Below are 19,546 nucleotides of genomic sequence, written 5' to 3' on the forward strand. Positions count from 1 at the left end.
TTAAACAAAAAAGCCACCAAAAAGATCAACCAACACTACTGGTAAACATTTTGTAAAAGATTTATTTAAGTATCATTTATCACAAAGAGGAAAATACATAGAAGATTAGAAGCATGCAACCATCTTCCACATTTCTATTTATTTTTCTTGCATTCCCAGCTCGTTGTAATAGAACTCTTGTGCCACCCTCATTTGTTCCACAAAAATACTGTTTCAAGACATAGGATAACAAAAAAAAAACAAAAACAAACAAACAAAAAAAAAAAACAACCCACAATAAAAGGTAAGATAACATATGAGAAAAGTGCAAAGTAAAAAAGTCACATATATACCACATTCAAACCCTTCCCCTTCCAAAAAATGGATAAAGGCAAACTGTCATTTTGCTGCACGATCAGATTGTCTTTATGAACTACTTTACAAAAAATTAATATAAATTAAGGGCAGAATCCTGCAGACACTTATAATCACAGCTAACTTCAATCAGAGTGGCTCAATTGGTTTTACTAAAAGCCACAAGTTAGTCACATGCGTAAGTTCTTGCAGGTGTAAGGCCCTAAGGCAATAAAATGTTTAAGAGCATTAGGGAGAACAGAAATTAAAGCAAATGAAATCACTCTCAGATGTGTTTTGCTTAGTAAGTTTATATCAAACATATTTTAAACATAACAGTTTGCTCCTAAAGCCCTGAATATTTCTATTACTTAAGCAGTTTTGCAAGATTAAAAGACAAAACCCCCAGGAAGCTGGTACAGATGTTAATGAACATAAAAATTGCTTCAGGCAGGTATGTAGGGAGGTGGAGGCTCCTTCTCAGGCATCTTCACTGCCATTTCATAGGTTGGCAGAACATACTAAGGAGAAGACATTTTGAAGTGATTAATGCAAAAGATTAAAAAAAAAAAAAGCACACATGGCCCATCAACAACTTCATCCTCTGTTGTAGGCAAAGTTATTTTAAGAATTTGCTGCAGTTCCTAGTAAGCAAATGAGGAAGTGAAAGAAGGTGCAGGAGCAGTTTACTGCTCTGCTGAGCCTAACCCTCATTCATTCATTCCACACCCCACTGCAAAGCAGCAGTGAAGGTTTGGACTGGTGCAATCAAAGCTTCCCTATACCACAAGAAAAACATTCAAAGACTTCTCTCTAAAGACCCTCCTTTTAGGCACTGAGAATTTAGCTAAGAAATAACCCATCACAAAATTAGCTGCTTTAAATTTTTTTATCTTTCTAGTCTTTCTTTAGAAAGCTGGACAAGACTTAGAAATATACATGGATGTGGCAATTTTCTACTTCAAAATTAATGATACTGCTTCCTTTTATCTTAAAAAGATGTTTTACCTGTGGAGGAGCTTCAAAAGCAGGGTACACTGCAATCTCTGGCAAATTTCTGTTGATGATGTATTTATAGCAGTTCCATACACAGTTAATTAGATATGCCTGAAAGAAGAGAGATTTCTCTTTTTAAACACCTCATAAGCATTGGCTGATTCAGAAATTAGATGTTGGATGACATTCCTATGATAAAAAGGAGCATAAATCAACTTAGACAATACATAGCTGAGGAATGGTTGCTATTTCACAGACCTGGCCACATACCTATGTTGCTATCCATTTAGCTTTGCTGTCACAGTGACTCAGAGTATGCATCACACAGGTTTTAGCAAAAGAATTCACAGATCCATTCAACTAATCTCTGTCTGCCTCAGCAGCGCTAATCAAATTAATCCCCATCTGGCTTATGCTTCTGTGGATCTCAGTACAATCCCACTCATCCCTCAGCACTGATTCTCCAGCTAACTGCCAGTGCTAAGGAGAGAGCTCAGACACACAACTGAGGCAGCAGGGAGAGGGTAGAATGAACCTTGAACATCGAGTCAACACTGACTACTGCAGAAAGAAACACTATCATGACATGATAAGGATTAGGGTGTTTTTTTATTACTAATTTGTGTAACATTAACCTCTCCAAATCTCTCACTGACAAGTTAGCACTGTTGTACAAAAGGTACCAAATTTCCCAATCAGTACACAAGTGTTATCTACTGTATTAGGTTTTCACTCCCCCCAGTTAAACATTCCACTTGGAAAAAGTATAGAAAACCAGTAAAATTATTTTTCATAATTTCATTTTTTCTTAAATGTAACCTGAACGCAATAAAGGAAAAGTATCATGGCCAATATATATTATCCATTCATTTCTCTAATATGCTTTGTCAAGAGTTTTTAATGCCTGATTATTTAGATCTTCAGAAAGAAAGTAACTGGTACTATCACCCTTCAGCAGGGAGAAAGATGCAGGTCTAGAATTAACTTATACATTTCCTCATTCAATCATCTTCCTTCCAAAACTTGCATTCTGGTATGTTAGGCACAGTGAGAGATTTTAAACATTTTGTTTAGAAACTTGTATCTATTAACTCAATATTATTTCACTACAAGCTTAATTACAAATATTAAGCTTATCTCCGCATACACAAAAAGTCTTTTTGCATTCCTCCTTCCTACTCAGGAAGGGCAGAGCTGCATAAGCACACCCCACTGCACACGTGCAGTTAGCTGAAGACACCAGTACACAACATATTAGACCCAAGTCATACCAGAACCGAACATCATAACAATTGTGCTCAAAGAAGTTCTTACCTCAGAAGGCAGCTGGGTTCTGAATTCAGCATTGAGAATTAACTCAGATTGGCACCGTCTTAATATTTATTTACTCTTGCAACAGACACACTATTTAAGTTTTAACTTACCTTTAAAATGATAAATAATACGAAGAACACCAAAACAATAAACAAGAGACAGCTGGAGTCCAAAGAAAGGAGATCATCTTTGTAAGGAAAATCCGGCTAGTGAAAAAAAAAACAGGGGAAGGGAGAGAAAGGGAAGAGATAAGAATGAACACTGCATAATCAAATATGATAGAAAAACATCCAAACTTCACACCAAATGAAACAAACTCTTGTGTAAACTACTCCCCTGAAACAAAAAGTTCCATTTCTAACAAGTTTCCTCTTTATCCACCCACAAAGCACAGTATTTATCCTGTCTCTGTCCCACAAGAACAGATCGCTACAGTACAGTCTGTGTCCCTAGTTACTTCATCAGTCTCATGCCAACACAGATTCTTCTTCACAGCTGCAGGACAGTATTTGTACTCATGGTCCTCTACAACTCTTTAATGGCTTACTGTTAATTACATCCTGTCAGTCCAACCTGTAACACACAGGTGTGCAGTGTAAGATGTCACCCCCAAAACTGGGGGAGCTGAAACAGAGCTTCTGCAAACCTGTCTCTTCTCCTTCCTTGACCACAGTAACAAAGCCTCTCTCAAACACCAATCTAACATTTTATCTGTTTTAAAAAGGACTTGCTTTTAAACATCTACTTGAACAGATTAAAACATCAGCCAGCCAGAGCTTGTGGTCCCTGCTGACAGTACATTCTATGCATTGACTCTTCTTGCCGTTCCAGCACAGGCAGTGTTAGTGAGAACTCCACTGCAGTTTCTTTAGAAAGTGCTGTGGCAACTTGAGAAGAGACACATAGAATGTAAAAAGGAAAGCTCAGACTCCATGTGTAATGCCATGGGAATCCTTACCTACACTTCTACACACCTTACCTACACTTCTCTTCCTGTTCCCTACACTTCTCTTCCTGTTCCCTACCAAACACATTTTTAATCTGCAGTAGCAAATTTGCCATCGAACCCCACTGCTTAAAAGGCACAGTTAAGTGTGTTAAAGAACACACTTCCAAGTCCACTTGTAGCCAATACAGTTTAAACCAGTAGTTCCCATCACAATTCTTTCCTTACTCTCCCTGGCTTTCCTTTTAGGGAGCAATGACAACTTTAACTCTTCCACCTCTGCTGCAATGATAAGCTACCATTCCCTAATAACCACCTATGGCTGCTGCAGGCTGAATTCCTTTTTCTTATGCAGAGGAAGGGGAATCACTGATCCAATTAAAACAAACTTTAATTTTAAATGCAAAATATCAGCGTGAGCTGAATACTTACCAACTGATCCAGGTAATCCTTGATTCTGGGCAAGTAGGTTAGAGAGCTGATGGCAACCAGACAACTGAGCACAAAGTCAAAGAGTTGGTAACAGAAAAATGGGATCAGCCAGCCTACACGATGCTAAGAAGAAATAGAAAAAAGGAGTAGCCTGTAAATTTAGTTTTAAAAAAATCAAGTAGCAACTCTAAAACCATAGATTATAAATATACTTACAGCAATGGCACCATACACCATCATTGCACTGATTGTGAACATGAGAAGGGAGATAGCAAACAGAACACAGGCATTTTCTGCATTAAAAAAAAAAAAAAAAAAAAACAAACAAACAGTAAGACTCAGTAATTTCCTGGAGTTGTCACACTGCAGCTGACAGGTACCCAAGCTTTGTCCATCACTATGATCTGTTCTCAATTGATTCATCCATGCCAACTACCAGCAGCAGAACAGAGTAGTTCAGATCCTTCCTAACAAAAAAAGATCTGGTTCAAGAAAACCTACAACTACTTGGAAAAATCCCTTTGCCTTAATCAAAAGCCTGACTAAAGCCCAGGAACACCGATTAGAAGCTTGACATAGTTTGACAGTAATGCACCATAATGATACTGATTTGCAATATGTGTCAGTGCTGAATGATTAACTTTACAACTGGACAGAATCTTAAGCTAACACACTATCAACCTTTACACTTGAAAATGGTTTGGTTATGTAATTTGGTCATTGGCAGTGGGAGCAGCACTGCTCCTTCAGTAACACTAAGGAAAACAGGAAATCACTGTGTGGAAGGTATCCCACTATTTACAAGAAAAGGCAGTTGAATAGAAACCAATTTCTAGCAAAATCCAGGACACTAACGGAAGCTGCATGATAAAGATTCTCCTTGTGCATCACAGTTACTGATTACAGAAGTACAGCTGCTTTCCACAAGTTAGATTATACTTGTTCTTTTTTAAACACAAAGGAACCAACTTAAGAATCTATAGATGTGGTAAATAAATGGGTTTCAGCAATATTGAAGCCAAAATTTTGTGGTTCCCCTGCTTGGAAGAGACATTATCTGAGAACCCTTTCTACTCTGCAATTAATATCTACACACATAGATGGCATCAAGAAAGAGCCCCCCATGTCTGAAATGCACTGTGTTGATCAAAGTCTCAGCAAGTGTGGCTGTCTTCTGAGGAGTTATTACTTACAATATACACAAGTACAATAATACCTGTAATATTCTCTCACACACACAAAACCCCTCTAGCCAAGATCCCAACATAAGGAGTAAGAATTTTTAAGTCAAAAGCATGTGATAGATTTTACGCTGAAGAGTGAACAGAAGCTTCTTTCACTCATATAAGCTTAAGGCTACTAAGTACACCAACAGCCTTTACAGATCATATGACATTCTACAGACACCTGCTGTGATTTTACTTCATATCTTAGCTTCATAAAGAATTTGGTCCTTGCTCCCACTCTTATTTCATTAGTAGTAAATCTGAGTTACAGTCACAGGTCAGAACTGCCAGATTCTCGATTCAGGTCATGAACAATTAATCCAAAATGCTCAAAACCCAGTTTTGTGCTGTACTATTTAACTTTGCTGAATCTGACCCTCCCTACATTTTCATGTAATACAACAGACTGAGGTAGATTAGAAGTGCCACCCTACACATTTCTACACATTTAAAACCAAGAGAAGCAAAGCATATGCACAAGTTTACAGACACAATAGTTAAAAAGCTTGACACCAATTATAGCTGTATACATCATACACTCAGTAACAAAGTGAAAAGCAGGCTTAATTCTGCTCATGGTGCTTTCTCCTTCATTTATTCTCCAGGTGAAATTTAGAGAAACACTTTGGTTTCACTCAAGCACTTGGCATCCCAATTGTTCCTTCTTCTTCAAAAGATATCATGGTCTTCTTCTTAGCAAATTCATATGCAGGAGCTCTAAGGCATTTCCTGATCTATGAAGATGACCAAAAATTCTGAAGAAAAGTCTTTAAACTTGTTTTCTGCTGCTTGTTTTACTGAGACAGCAAAGATACTGCTTATGGAGAAAGTGAATCAGAGATGTCCCGCACATACTTCAACACTCAAAGCATCAGAAGGCCAAGAAATCTCATCACTTAAGATGCTTGGGTATAAAATGAAGTTAAAATAATAGTCCATAAAGCTTTCTTTTTATTCTTGTGGAAGAATTCAATCCAGAATAATTGAAGAGAATTTCAGAAAATAAGATAACCATATTTATTAGAAGTTGTATGCATATATTACAACCCATCAGCCAGCAGAGTTCTAGACCTACCAGCCATTCTCTCAGAAGCATAGTAATTTCCAATGACTTCATACTGGATATCAACAGTTGGCACCATATTTGGATGAGTCACTTCTACTGTCAACAAGATGCCCATCAGCAAGTTCACCACCTGAGAGAGATCACAGTTACCTCAAGGTTAATTACATTGCAACAGCTAAGATGTTTTTAATGACCACTAATAATCCTTTATTTCAGTTAAAAATAAACTCTTCCCTTTGTCTGTATGTGGAAGAAAAAAAAAATCCCAACTTACAGTTAAATTTGAAGCTGATTTAGTTAAACAACTACCAAAACAACCCAAAGAGTGTGGAGCACTTGCTAGGTTCAGTGAATCACAATGAATAACTTTGCAAATTGAGGGGATGGTAAGGTTCCTAGGGATTCAAGTAACATAATTAAGCTGATGCTCTAGAGATTTGTGAACTGAAAAACTGGAAATAGTTAAAAAAGGTCAGGAAGATAAAGGTACAGAACGAGGAATATTTTGAAATAATTTCTGTTTTCTACAATGAGTTAATTTAACAGACAAATAAATTACCGGGTTTCTGCCACATTCCAGTTTTAATAAACTAGAGAGAACATCATCTTCTGCTTCCCAGATCACTTATTAAAACCTCACCAGTCCTTATCAGAAAGCCTACACAACCACAGGGACGTTAAGAAGTTTCAAACGACGATCAACCCCCACAATGTGTATGCATTCAGCACGGGCTGTGTGCTCACCAGTCTTTCTCCTCCCTCATGCTGCCACTTAAGACTCCTTTTGTTGCCCCATTTTGGTACACACCAGAAATGTCTTCAGGAAGAGCTCAAAGAAGCAGAAGTAGCTTAAGCCTCCGTAAAATTGCCTTGACAGCATTTATAACGTATGCAAGGTTTACAGGGACATAGTTTCGGTTACTGATATCTGGAGACACATGCCAAAGGTTGCATAACACAAAAAAAACCTCATGATGGTCTTTTCGAGATGCAGACATTTCCAATCAGTATTCAGTACTGTCACCACCACCAGCAGGATCCCATCCAATTAGCCTCAAAAGAAAAAAAAACTGGTTTGCAGTTTCTCACAACTTAAGAATATTTGCCAGGTATTTCTTCTTCTACTGGCATTACAGAAGTACAGCTGCTTTCCACAAGTTAGATTATACTTGTTCTTTTTTAAACAAAGAAACCAACTTGAGAGTCTATAGATGTGGTAAATAAATGGGTTTTAGCAATATTGAAGCCAAAATTTTGTGGTTCCCCTGCTTGGAAAAGAGATTATTTGGCATGGTTCCAGGAGTCAATGATGGTGGCAAGTCTACATACAATTACTGAAGATTTTGGAAAGGAAAAAAAAAACATTCTGAACCTTTTAAAATTTTTGAGACTCTCAGTTCCTCTACTTTTTTTCCATCACTGTTTTTATTGGGTTTTTTTTTCTTTTTCTTTTCCCAGGGGTTTAGAGATAAATGGTGATAAGCTTGCTTGCACTTTCTGCTAAAAGTAACCTTTAGTGGAATTAAATTTAGTAGTGCCTTTCACTTTGTAGAAATGCAATCATTTCATCATGTATAACACAAACTCACTAGAATTTCCAGCTACTTTGAGCCACTTTATTTTTATAAGGCATTTCATGCCTTGGAATATAAACCATTGTAGCCAAAACGGCTGGCAGCAAAGAACTCTGTTTAACCACCAATATCTTTAGCCTCAAAATGCACTTATTTTCACTCTCACAAGACACTTCTGAAAAGACAAACTGTCAAGTTGCTCACCTGCCTCTTGTCTTCAAATCTTATTTTGCTTCACCCTTGGTCACAAATATAGAACACTTTCATCTCCCACCTGGTTCATCCTTCTGTACTCTGGCCTTCTGCTCTCAATGCATTTTCAACCCTTCTATTTCCTCTGTGAGTGAACTGGGTATATTGGAAAATACCTTTCTGCACTGTACTTGTTTCAAAAAGCCTATGTCAAGGTTCAGGTCTCTGGCAGTTGAAACATTGATCTCTACTTTATAAAGCCCAAAAGTACATGTTCAATTACAACTAAATCATTTATTGTTTATACACAGTCATGAGTTTGACTGCCATGATAGGCTATCTGCCTCAGGATAAGGAGTAAGCAGCACCTGAATTTACTATAGAAGTACTGAAAAACTTGACTGCCTCAGAATTTTGAGACTGTAATTCTCCATATGTCACTTTATTTTTTTATTTTCATCTTATCTATGGTCCTAATTCAGTGTACCGAAGTCCTTAGTAATTTCACTAGTTACTGAGTGTAGTTCCAAGTATTAAAGGTTTATTTTCTCAACCTGAAATGGTATGCAAGTAAAACAGAAAATAAGAGTCATTTAAAATCCAATCAATTAGAATCAATGAGACCAAATAAAAATAGTAACAAACCAAAACAAAAACAAACAACAAACCCAAACCTTGGCCAACTAACACCTCAGGGTTTCCAGCACTCCATTACTACCGTTTCACAACACTGAGTAATTAACTGAAATTTATATGTTAAATGTGATTAGGACCTACAGAGCCAGAGCCTCTATTTTAACTACTTCCATTCTTTCCCAGAAACTTGGTAACAGCAAGACCACAAGGCTTGTTTCAAAATAATCAGTGTAACAGGCAGCAAGAATATGGTTCAGACCACAGAACATTGTTAGAGCTTTTAAGTATATACTCACTGCAAATCAAACGTATGTTCACAAATATCTACATAGAGAAGTCCAAAAAAATGAAACTCATGTATGCCTCAGTGTAATATGAGGATTAAACCATTATCATCGCCCCCTCAAAAAAACCCTCAAAAAACAAAAAAGAAAAACAAAACAAAACAAAAAAAAAAAAACAAAAACAAACTGACAGCACTCAGTGGGACACTGCAGCACCCTAGAAGTAACACCTCAGAAATCTCAGTGGCCTCATTCTAGTCTTTTTGCTAAGAAATCAAAAATTTTGCAAAATATATGTTCAAGTTCTTGTTCAAAAAAATAAACCCATTAAGATGAAAATAAACTATTACAAAACTAAATTAGGGTTAAGGAGTGTATTTTACATTTTCATATCAGGGATAGCTAAGTTCAACAATTTGGTGTAGCTTGTATCAAAATTCAAATTGCTGAAATTTCAAATTCTCAAGTAGAAAATCATAATTTATTACACACTAGTAACAGAAATATTAGCTCCCCATATGATTACAACTCAAAAGACTGTGGAACTATTAACAAGCATTATCTTTTTAATTAGTGAGTTTTATCTCCACAGCATACACTTGATGCCTCATCATGTAACTGCTTCATCTCTCTGGAGGCCTGAAAATGAAGTCTAGTTTTCCCCAAGCACTCTGAGTGACTTGGGCAAAACCAAGAATTCCTACTTATAATTTGCTTATATCCTCTTATGAGGGGAAGAATGGAAATTGCCTTGCACTACTACATTATTTTTCAAGGGGAAAAAACAAAACAAAAAAGAAAAGGAAAAAAAAAGAAAAAAAACAAGACAGAGAGTCTGATTTGATCTGGTTTATTACTATATTGAAATAGTCAAAACTGAAGAAGAGTAATTTTAAATCGAGTACTTCAGAGGCTCTAGCACTACCACTATTAGACTGAGACCAGTTATATTGGCTCATTCCTGCCAATCTGGTTCAGTGAACAAACAATTCCAGAGATCCCCTCCTGCTCCTGCTAACCAGCAGCAATTGCATCACTGACTGCAGCCCTGAAGTTTGCTGCCAGAACACAGCAACCCCTCCCTCCAAAACAATACTATCGGCTTTTATGCTGTTTACTGAACTCTGATCCCATTTTTGCCAGTGCAGTGTTCGTGCTTCCGGTTTCTGGAAAGTGCAGTGCCCAATATGAAAGTTTACAGGAAAAAACAAACTTCAAAGCAACACGACTGCAATTATGGAGAGAGGAACAGGAGGTTTCTTTTTCCTTCCTACACAGAACAGCAGTGGGTGTTGCAGAGCTAAGCAAGCTTTATCAGACCTGGAACTCAAGTACAATCCTGCCAGAAATGTTCTTGTCTTTTGGTAAAGACATTTTATTTACTGATCACAAACAGCAGCAGCACACAGACAGAACTGTGCTTGAGACACTCTCTGTTCACACAGCACCAGCAGCAGACATTTTAGAAGGTAATCCTCAGTCTCTCTGGACTTGCAGAAGCACACAGCAAGGACAGTGATAAAACTGGCGAGGAGCAAAGTTAATTATATGCATGATTTAAAGTACACAAATAAGCAAGGAATAGGAGAATGCCTAAAGAAATGGTTACATAAGAATAACACATGTATTAAGTAGACAGAAGTCTTATCTTACTAAAACATCTGGAGAAGATTGCTATGAGACTCCATTTTAAGTTTGATAGCAAATTCCTTCAGGACTGCACTGCACGGGAACACAGTTTATATAGTAAACAGCAAGATTTTCAGTAACATAAAACTATTCTTGAACTAAACATTCACCCCCTCCAAAAGCTACATCCTTCAAAAAAACCCCAACAAAACTAAAGCACAAAAAATACAAACAAAAAGCCCCACCAAACCCAAACACCAAAAAACACCACCCTCCACATAAAGTTATTACTATTTGTCCCATTGTAACTTAAAAGCAGAGATTACTTAATTGATTTAGAAATACTTCTCATAAGTACCTGAAAGACTAAGTTAGAACTATACTTAAATGGTGCATTAATTAACACGTCTAAAAAACCTGACATGTTCTGGACAATTTTTTAAAGCTTGGCAGAAGGTAATTAAATTTAACTTTCACTACCAAAACCGTATTTTACCTTCAAAAATGTATAATTTATAGCTGAATTCTGATTTTAAAGCATTAGGGAAGACCACCTAAAGCTTCATGTTATAACCTTAATTCAGCTCCAACAGACAGCTGTTTCCAGACTTGAAAGTTCTCACCCTTACCTAGGTGACAGCTGAGAATTGGATAAAGATATTCAACGCACTGTATAACGAAGTGCTCGATACACAAGGTTTTTTTAATAAAAACCGGCACCTCTGAAGCAATTTGCATGGCCCCTGCTACCATGAACTCAGCTCTACTTTTCCAGACCGAGTGGCTGCGGTTACACGAGATCAAAGCCGCACTCCGCCCCTGGAGCCGCAGCCTCACGGGTGCCCGGCGCAGCTCCCACCGTCCCCAGCACCCATTCAGAAAGAAGAAAGAGGTGCCGCATCCAGGCAACAAGAGGAGACACAAGCACAGCAGGAGAGGTAGAAACTGGAAGTGCTACCAGGTCTGCGGCCACGGAAGCATCTCCCTGTCCCCCGCCCCCAGCAAGTTCCTGGGTTTACAGACACTCCCGCGAACAGGAATCGCAGTGCGGAAGGCCGCGAGGTGCTTTTGTTCTCTAACAAGGATTACTGTCCCCCGTACTGCTCACGATTTGTGCTTTTTCTTGAGGGACCACAAGCATATTCTTGAACTCCATCCATCAGCACAGGGTGGTTTGCAGGTTTCTAAAAGTTTGATTCTAAATACTACAACGGACCTTTTCCTTTGAAATGAACTAATTAAAAGAACTTAATCAGCACCAAGACTTTAGTCAATTTCTTTGAAAGAGATACCTTTTCCCTAAAGTTTCATTACATTTCCAACCCCCTACCCTGCCTTTTCCTCAAGTCCTGTCTCTCCAGCGACTTTCTTTGCCTGTACAATTTTTGTCAACTGAGGGACCAAGATGAATAAAGGATCTCCCCATACTTGTTGAAAATAAACCATAAACTCCCCAAAATCAAACCCCCATGCCTCTAAAGGCAAGTTCTGTGCATGGCTGTTTCGTATCAACATAAAAATTCAGCATTCTTTGTTTCTTACAATCTGGAGAAGTGCAAAGGAGAACACAGGTTTGATTACAGCTCCAGGAGAACAGAAAAAGTATGACGCAACTTTTGTAAACTATCCTCTCATTTTTACTGCCCACGAGGTTAAGGGAAGGAAAGAGGAGGAAATGACTACAATAAAAGGGAGCTCAGCCCCCCTTTAAGGGAACCAAGGGAAGTTAGGGCTCCAGGCCTTTAACTTGCTGGAACTGTTTGCACATTTCTACTTCGCTCTAGTCCAGCACTTTATTTCTAATATTTCATCCGCACTACCACAGCTCTCTTTCTCAGAGAGAAAGCACTCACCGGTCAGAAGAAAGGAAGTGTTTTGGGAGCCAAATTTGTTTTCACTGCTTTTCAATCACAGTTTCGGGAACAGAGTATGGAATAACCAGGAACTTCCCCTGCCACAAAGCTCTTGCTCATTCTGGAGACACTCATCTTCCTCTCAGAGGTTACGCACCACTCATTCCCCTACTATACACCCCCAATTCCAGTCTCTCCCGGTCTCCTCCCTTACACGCTCAGTACTGTATTAAAGTCTCAATCCCTCCAAACCAAGAAAGAGAAGAGTAACACAATCTCTCTCTCTCTCTGAGACGCAGATTAAAACGCCCGGAACTTTCTCTTCGCTTTCTTTTTCCAAACACAACAAGGAAGGCTGCCGAGGGACAACAGGACTTCGTTAGCCCGAAGGAGACCCCGGGAAAGAAGATGGACCCGAGCCCCGCCGGGTGACCCCAGGAAATCCCGTCGTGCCGCTTTCCCGGACCGCCTCAGGACAGGGAAGAGCTGCCCGGGCAGGGGAGCGGGGCGCCCGCGGTCCCTCAGAGCGGCCGCGCGGACGCTGCTCCCCCGCCCCACCGAACACCCCGCGCACGCGCGCTGAGCACGGCCCCCACCACCGCCGCCCCTCCAGCCGCTGGCCGCCGCCGCCTCTCACCATGTACCAGGTGCCCAGGATGATGGTGCCGGTGCGCACATGGCAGCAGCCGCAGCAGCGAGTGCTGTAGAAGCGGTCACGACTCCGCTTGAACGTCATGGCGGCAGCGCGCAGCCCCAACCACCAGACCCACCACCCGCCCTCTCCAAGCAGTTCCCGACACCGAGGGCCGTAAAACCCCCGGCGCGCGCGTCACCGCCGCACTGACCAATCAACCGCCGAGAGAGTGTCGCGGGGTGGGCCTGTGTTGCCGCGGTGACAGGTGATTGACAGCATTTCTGACCAATCACAACAGCTCTGATACTGACGCCCCGCATTCACCTGCGGCGGCGGGGGCCGCACCTGAGGGGGGGGGGGGCGGTGCCTTTTCCGCCATGTCGGGCTTTGCCTGCCTTTGCCGCCGGTCCTCAGGCGGGTCTGGCGGGGAAAGCTCCTGCCCTGCCCTGCTCGCCTGGCGCACGGGGAGCAGCTCGCCGCGGGTTTGAAGAGCCGGAACTTGACAGCCGGGGAGGCAGCGAAAAACCTATGGGGAAAGCTGCGTTGTCTAGGCACGTTCCCGTGTACTTAGCGCGGGTGAGGGGCTGCTCTAATTCTGGGGCCAGTTCTGAGCCCCTCACTTCAGGAGGGACATGGAAGTTCTGGAGAACGTCCAGAGAAGGGCAACAGAGGTGGTGAAGCGGCTGGAGCAGAAGGAGGAACGGCTGAGGGTGTTTTGCCTGGAGAAAAGAAAGCTCAGAGAGAGCCTTATCGCTCTCTCCTCAAAACTCTTTGAAAGGAGGTTGTAGCCAGATGGGGGTCGGCCTCTTCTCCCAGGCAGCTGGTAACAGCTTTAGAGGACATGGCCCCAAGTTGCAGCAGGGAGGTTTAATTTGGACATCAGGAGGAATTTCTGACGTTGGAACACAAATCACTGTTCCTGGAGGTGTTTAAAGAAAGACTGGCACTTAATGCCATGGTCATGGTGTTTGGTCATGGTTTGGATTCGATGATCTCACCGGTCTTTTCCAACGTAATTGATTTTATGATTATGGACAGCCCTTAATTCCAAAATTGTAATGAGTAAGTAATGTTTCCTGATGCCCTGATTTCAGCTGGAACAGTGTTAATTTTTGCAGCTGCCAGGAGGGAGCATGGCTCGGATGTGGAGGTTATTCTGTCTCACCTCACATCATTGGTCATTGCCAGGAGCAGGGAGAAAAGGAGTTTCTTCCCATGGAGAAAACGTGGAGGAGGGAGCCGACTGGTATTGTGTATTGGGAGTGGGGGCAGGTTTCTTATCTCGTTGATGTTTCCAGTATATTGTTGTGCCTCTAATTCTCAACGCAGCAGGAAAGATGAGGGGGAGTGAGAGAGAGCAGCGTGTGGTTTCGGAAAGTCTCAGTGGGGGTCCTGAACTGGGAAGTACCATTCCTAAACCATGATACCGGGGCAGAGCCTGAAGAGGTCTGCTTTGAGGTACTGCCAACATCCCTCGGCTTTCACTGAACTGCGCTGCAGAAGGTTTAGTTCACATGAACAGTTTTGCTGTTCTTTTGAGTTAATTCCTTGGATTGAAGAAAAATATTAAGACTGTGTTACATGCTAAGAGGATATGCCATCATAGGGAGAACAGAGGAGGTGAAATTTAGTCCACAGAAGTGCTTTACTTTGTTGGTGACTCCAAACCCTACTCAAGCCCCTCTGTTGGCGAGTGGGTAATGGAAATGCTTCATTAGTTCCACTGAAACATCTAATTAATGTATTGAAAAGTGCTGCACTTTTCAATACATTAATTAGAAAAAACGTCTGTAAATCCAAGTGCTGTCTTCATTTGTGTATGTGATGAGTTTCACCACCACTTAGACACACAGTCTCCTGCTCCCACATGGAGCAGGACCTCCTGACCCAATGGTTTCTGGAGACCTGAGCTGTTGATGCAGAAATGCACACAGTTTATTTTAACCTTCTACTTGCAGCTGCAAGTATTTCCTTCTTGGCAGTGCACAGTCTGAGACACAGAACCATAAATATTTGCTTGTGCCTATATACACCAAGATGTACGTCAGTATTAATATTGAGTTTTTTCACTTTGAACAATAAGAAGGTAATGGGGGTGACAGTGGTTGTCCTTTTGATACATTCCAGATTATACAATTAACACAGTTTATTGCTTTAGCCGCTTAGTCTGTTTTTAATCTGAGCTGTTACTGAGTTGTTTGAAATTGTTTACTTAAGGGCTTTAAAAGTGACCTTTTTTATTTTAAATCCCCAGAGTTCCATAGTTGGTGTTTTTCTTCCTTAGGGCATATTTCATTTTTGAATAAACATGTTGTAAGTGCTGCTAAGATAGCTGTAATGATCCTCTTACAAACTATTGTTTGTTCTTTAGTGCTGCTGATGTTCTCAGCCCTGTGCACAGATGCCTAATTATCAACACTCTGATTTAATGTAGCAAGAAGGGACTAATTTTAATCAATATACACATGTCCATGTAAAAAAAATAGAAAAAAGAATGTGCATTTTGTTGTAATCAGTCATTTAAAAAATCGGTTTTCTTACAGATGGCACTTAGGGAAGCTAAGCCAACTACTCCTGCTGCACGCATGCCTGAATTTATTACATTGTTCTGCGGAGCTGAGAGATTCTTCTTCCTGTTGGTCTGTCCCTGTGTGTAGCAGGAGTTCACAGGATTAGAATGAGTCAGAAATTAAAGCATGAGCCACTCCCTCAAAGTTTGGACATCCTTGGAAACCTTTAAATCCCACTCCCACTTCAAGTGATTTGTGAGGGCAAGTGTTCCAACTAAGAGCTTGCAGTTGGACACTGCCTTCGCTAAGATCAAGCTCTCACCAGGCTCAGATTGTCAGGGCTATTTTCATGAGATGAAAGAAATCTTAATTAAGTGTTCATATCTTTGTCAGCCAGACTCAGAATAAAAATTGATGCGATTCCCTTGAGCTTTACTGCTTGTTATACTCGGCAACAAAGATACTGGGAAGAATAATGTGAATCTCATTTAACATCACAAAGGAGCTTTCCACAGCAGGATGAGCTGATGTGGAACTATTGAATTTGCATAAAAAAACCTCTCCACTTTCTTGTCCCTGAAAAAAAAAAAAAAAAAAAAAAAAGTAAAAAAGGAAAAGAAATATTTAAAGAGTATTTTGAGAATGATTGCATTGTTTCTTGTACTTAAGGGAAGAGCTAACAGGCTAATGATTTTAGTCCTACCCTCTGTGAAAGACTCCAGTTCTTCCATGCCACAGGCAGCCCAGATGACCTCAGGCAAGAGACTTCCTTCTTGCTGAGCCTTAATTCTCTCCTTTTTGCTAGTTCAGAGAGGATTTGTGAGGCTAAATATATTAAAAACTCTGGGCTCAGCTTACAGTCGTGACAGGCCGAGCAAAATCCTCAGAGTCAGCGAGTAGTAGTGATAAAACTTCCTCACAAGCAGACCATGGCATGCAGGACCAAACCACCCACAACAGTAAGAGCAGGAAGCCATATACAGATCTGCAAGTCAGAAGCAGCTGCAGAAGAATGATTTGGATTCCTTTACCAGCATGACATTTTAACTCCTTCCCTCTCAGCAGGTAGGGAGGGTTTGATATCGAGGTGCTCCTCATTAGCCAAACTAGTCGGGCTTTCAAAACCCATGTCTAGACAGGAGATTTGCACTTCTGTCTTGAGAGAGCCTGATAATGTTTTACCAAACACAAATTAGTTTTGGATAATCAGATTTTAATAAGGTGACAGCAAAACAACTAGGATCAGGTAAATGAGAGACCAGACTTCAACTTCTTTAAAAATTTAAAGTCCTACACTTGCAAGATGTCAAAGCAATGCAGCACTAAGACTGTTTTCTGCTAGGTTTTGTAATACCATAGTTTTTCTCTTTTGTGCTGTTCTTCAGTCTATCCCTTGGCTAGAAGATGGTGGATTAATGCTGTAACCATACACTGAACTATTACCAGGTGGCAATATTTTGAAGAATAAGGTGCTGTTCTGTTTCCGCATTTGCTGTGTTGTGTGAATGGAAACCTACAGACTCTGAACTGATAACCATATGTAACCTCGGGCAGAGTTCATATCACTTCATAGTGAAAATATTGTCCTGATGGGGGTTGAGAAACAAAGGTGCAGTGAGATGGACTGATCTGACTACTACAGGTCAATCAAAGTTCTAGGAACATCTTGTCCATTGGCTTCTTTGCCTGGAAATAAAAGGTACAGTGCAGGACATGTTGGAGCTCCTCCATCCCAAATGGAAGGCCCTTGAATATGAGGGCAGGAACAAGCTACTGCTATTTTTAAATTTTTTTTTCCTATAACTTTATGCATGTGCCTGCTACTCTGCATTCTAAAACTAAAAACAAAACAACAAAAAAAAGGTTTGTTAGCTCCTCAGATTCAGTTATTTTCCATGCTGAACAAACATTTTTAGATTAAAAAAACTAAAGTTTTTCAATATCACAGACAAAGTCATATCTTTACATAGAAACTGCAATATATAGTACTGTATCCCCTTAGCAGAATTTAGAAAAATCTACAGAACTGGTGCAGAAGGTGTGAAAAATACCCAGGTTGAAAGTATGGATTGACTTTTTCTTTCCTTTAAAAAAGGTAAGAATGTACTAGAGTAAAAGCAACGCATTAACATATCAATGAGAGGAAAAAACTCTCAAATAAATTAGTCAGGAGGAAGCTTTCCTGTTGGTGACTCATACAGCCAAATCACAGATAGCCTGAAGTCAGCATTAACAAATTTTACTATCCTTTTTCTCCAAGATGAATTTTGTAGGAAAACAATCTAATTTGGAGAATGGACTGTTTCTGGGTTGCTTGCTGTATGCTCAGATTTTCTAAATCAAATACTGAATAAAAATTCTTGTCTTCATTTAGAGAATCAAAGTCTGCTAAACTAAAAGATCTGTGGTTCATTTATAGCAGCCTCCACACAGTTGAGGAGCTATGAAAATGTCTAAAAATAACATGATGTAAAATGGTACTTGGAATTTCAGATATCTCAGTGCTTTTACATGAACAACAGTGAGCACTGGAAATGGAAAATCTCCTGTACTCACTGGCAGCCTCCCCCTTCCAGCCCTCAGCCCAGACTTGCCCCTCCATGAATTTTGGCAGGGTGAGCAGGAGGAGCCTGAGGACCTGAACACTACCTCCTCAGGGAAGCAGGGAGTCACCTTCTGATGGCTGTTATTTCTTTACACGTTGGCTCCTTGACAGGGTTTGCAATTCGGGTCACCAGCAGGTTTCCAGGAGGAACACTGTGGCAGGAGACTCTTGCTGCCAGAAGAGCTCGATAAAGCCATTTATCGTGAGTCCCTGCAACGCGCAGTGCACAGAACCACCACCAAACGAAAATCATGCGTACAAAGAGAAATCAAAGTTGGATAGAAAGCAGTCTTTACCAAAATTCTGATACTCTCTTGGTGGGATGACACAGGGGTCAATTACTCTTACAGTGGCCTTTTCCCCAGAAGACACAGAGTTGTTTCTGAGATCAGTGCATTACAGTGTCTCTTCAGTCAGTATGGGAGGATCTTTCCTTTGCAGGAACACCTGCAGGGCTGAATGTCAGGAATGGCACATGCTAGAAAGTTCATTTTACCTTGAAAAGATCCCTGGGTCTTGTTCACTACAATCAAAGAAGGACAAGGTTTCCTATATCTGATTTTTGTGGCCCATGACTTAAAAACCCTCTCTCACAACATCCAGCTACCCTTAGAAAATACTCAGCACTACAGAGTAGGCCCATGTTGTAAGCATAGTAAAGAAATCATTTCCTTCCAGGCAATTAGCATGTCTACCTGCTAGTCAGCTTGTGCACATGTTGGCTGTGCCACTGATATCCACATTGGGTGGGACCTTGATAATTATAGACAATTACAGTGATCAGTTATGGATAATTATGGAACAGCAGGCCAAATTCCTCTCTGTGGTTGCCTGTCTTTACCCTGGCAGTGTTACACCATGGTTTGAGTGTGAAGCTTCAGCTTTTACATCTGCATCCTGCTGTCTGCCTGCAAGTAAACACAACTTTGTAGGTCAGGAGCTTGTCAGTTACATAATCAGCCACATCTTAATGCCAATGGATTGATCACATATGGATATGGCTCTTTTATTAGGGATATAGCCAATCTTCTACCTTCAAGAGCTGCCCACAAAAAAGAGCATCATTAGAAAAATAGAGCAGACTGAGTTTAAGAGAAAGTGGAAACTTAAAGCCGTGTATTTCGTCATTTACAGCTGCTGCTGTAACAATTAATTGCTTGCCCCTAACCAGATCATAGATGTTTGCCAGCCACACTTCATCCCACCACCCAGACTGTGGCTGCACCAGAGGCTTGATTTCCAGCCACTGGGCCATTTGCAGGCATGTGGAGAGCTTTTGGCTGTTCCTAAAGCAAGTGCCCCTCAAGCAGCTAATA

At 40.6% G+C, this 19,546-nt stretch overlaps 1 protein-coding gene and 1 long non-coding RNA gene across 4 annotated transcripts; one reads left to right on the forward strand and one right to left on the reverse strand.

Annotated features, from left to right (window-relative positions):
* Positions 1-42: 42 nt before the first annotated feature.
* LAPTM4A (lysosomal protein transmembrane 4 alpha) lies at positions 43-13,294 on the reverse strand. 3 transcript variants are annotated; one of them, XM_053938022.1, is made up of 7 exons: positions 13,119-13,294; positions 6,323-6,443; positions 4,238-4,314; positions 4,022-4,144; positions 2,754-2,849; positions 1,342-1,440; positions 43-854 (listed from the first exon to the last, which is right to left on the reverse strand). In XM_053938022.1, exons 1-7 carry the CDS (start codon positions 13,215-13,217, stop codon positions 780-782), a joined length of 690 nt encoding a protein of 229 aa, XP_053793997.1. In that variant the 5' UTR covers positions 13,218-13,294; the 3' UTR covers positions 43-779. The 3 variants fall into 3 exon arrangements, with proteins under 3 accessions (XP_053793997.1, XP_053793999.1, XP_053794000.1); XM_053938024.1 differs by lacking the exon at positions 13,119-13,294 and adding an exon at positions 12,482-12,961; XM_053938025.1 differs by lacking the exon at positions 13,119-13,294 and adding an exon at positions 11,258-11,397.
* A 188-nt stretch (positions 13,295-13,482) lies between these two features.
* LOC128785443 (uncharacterized) lies at positions 13,483-17,994 on the forward strand. The gene is made up of 2 exons (XR_008429877.1): positions 13,483-13,691; positions 15,659-17,994. It is a non-coding gene; the product is annotated as an uncharacterized LOC128785443 (long non-coding RNA).
* The last annotated feature ends 1,552 nt before the right edge of the window (positions 17,995-19,546 follow it).

This window comes from Vidua chalybeata, chromosome 3 (genome assembly GCF_026979565.1).
Source record: "Vidua chalybeata isolate OUT-0048 chromosome 3, bVidCha1 merged haplotype, whole genome shotgun sequence".
In the NCBI taxonomy this organism is placed as follows: domain Eukaryota; kingdom Metazoa; phylum Chordata; class Aves; order Passeriformes; family Viduidae; genus Vidua; species Vidua chalybeata.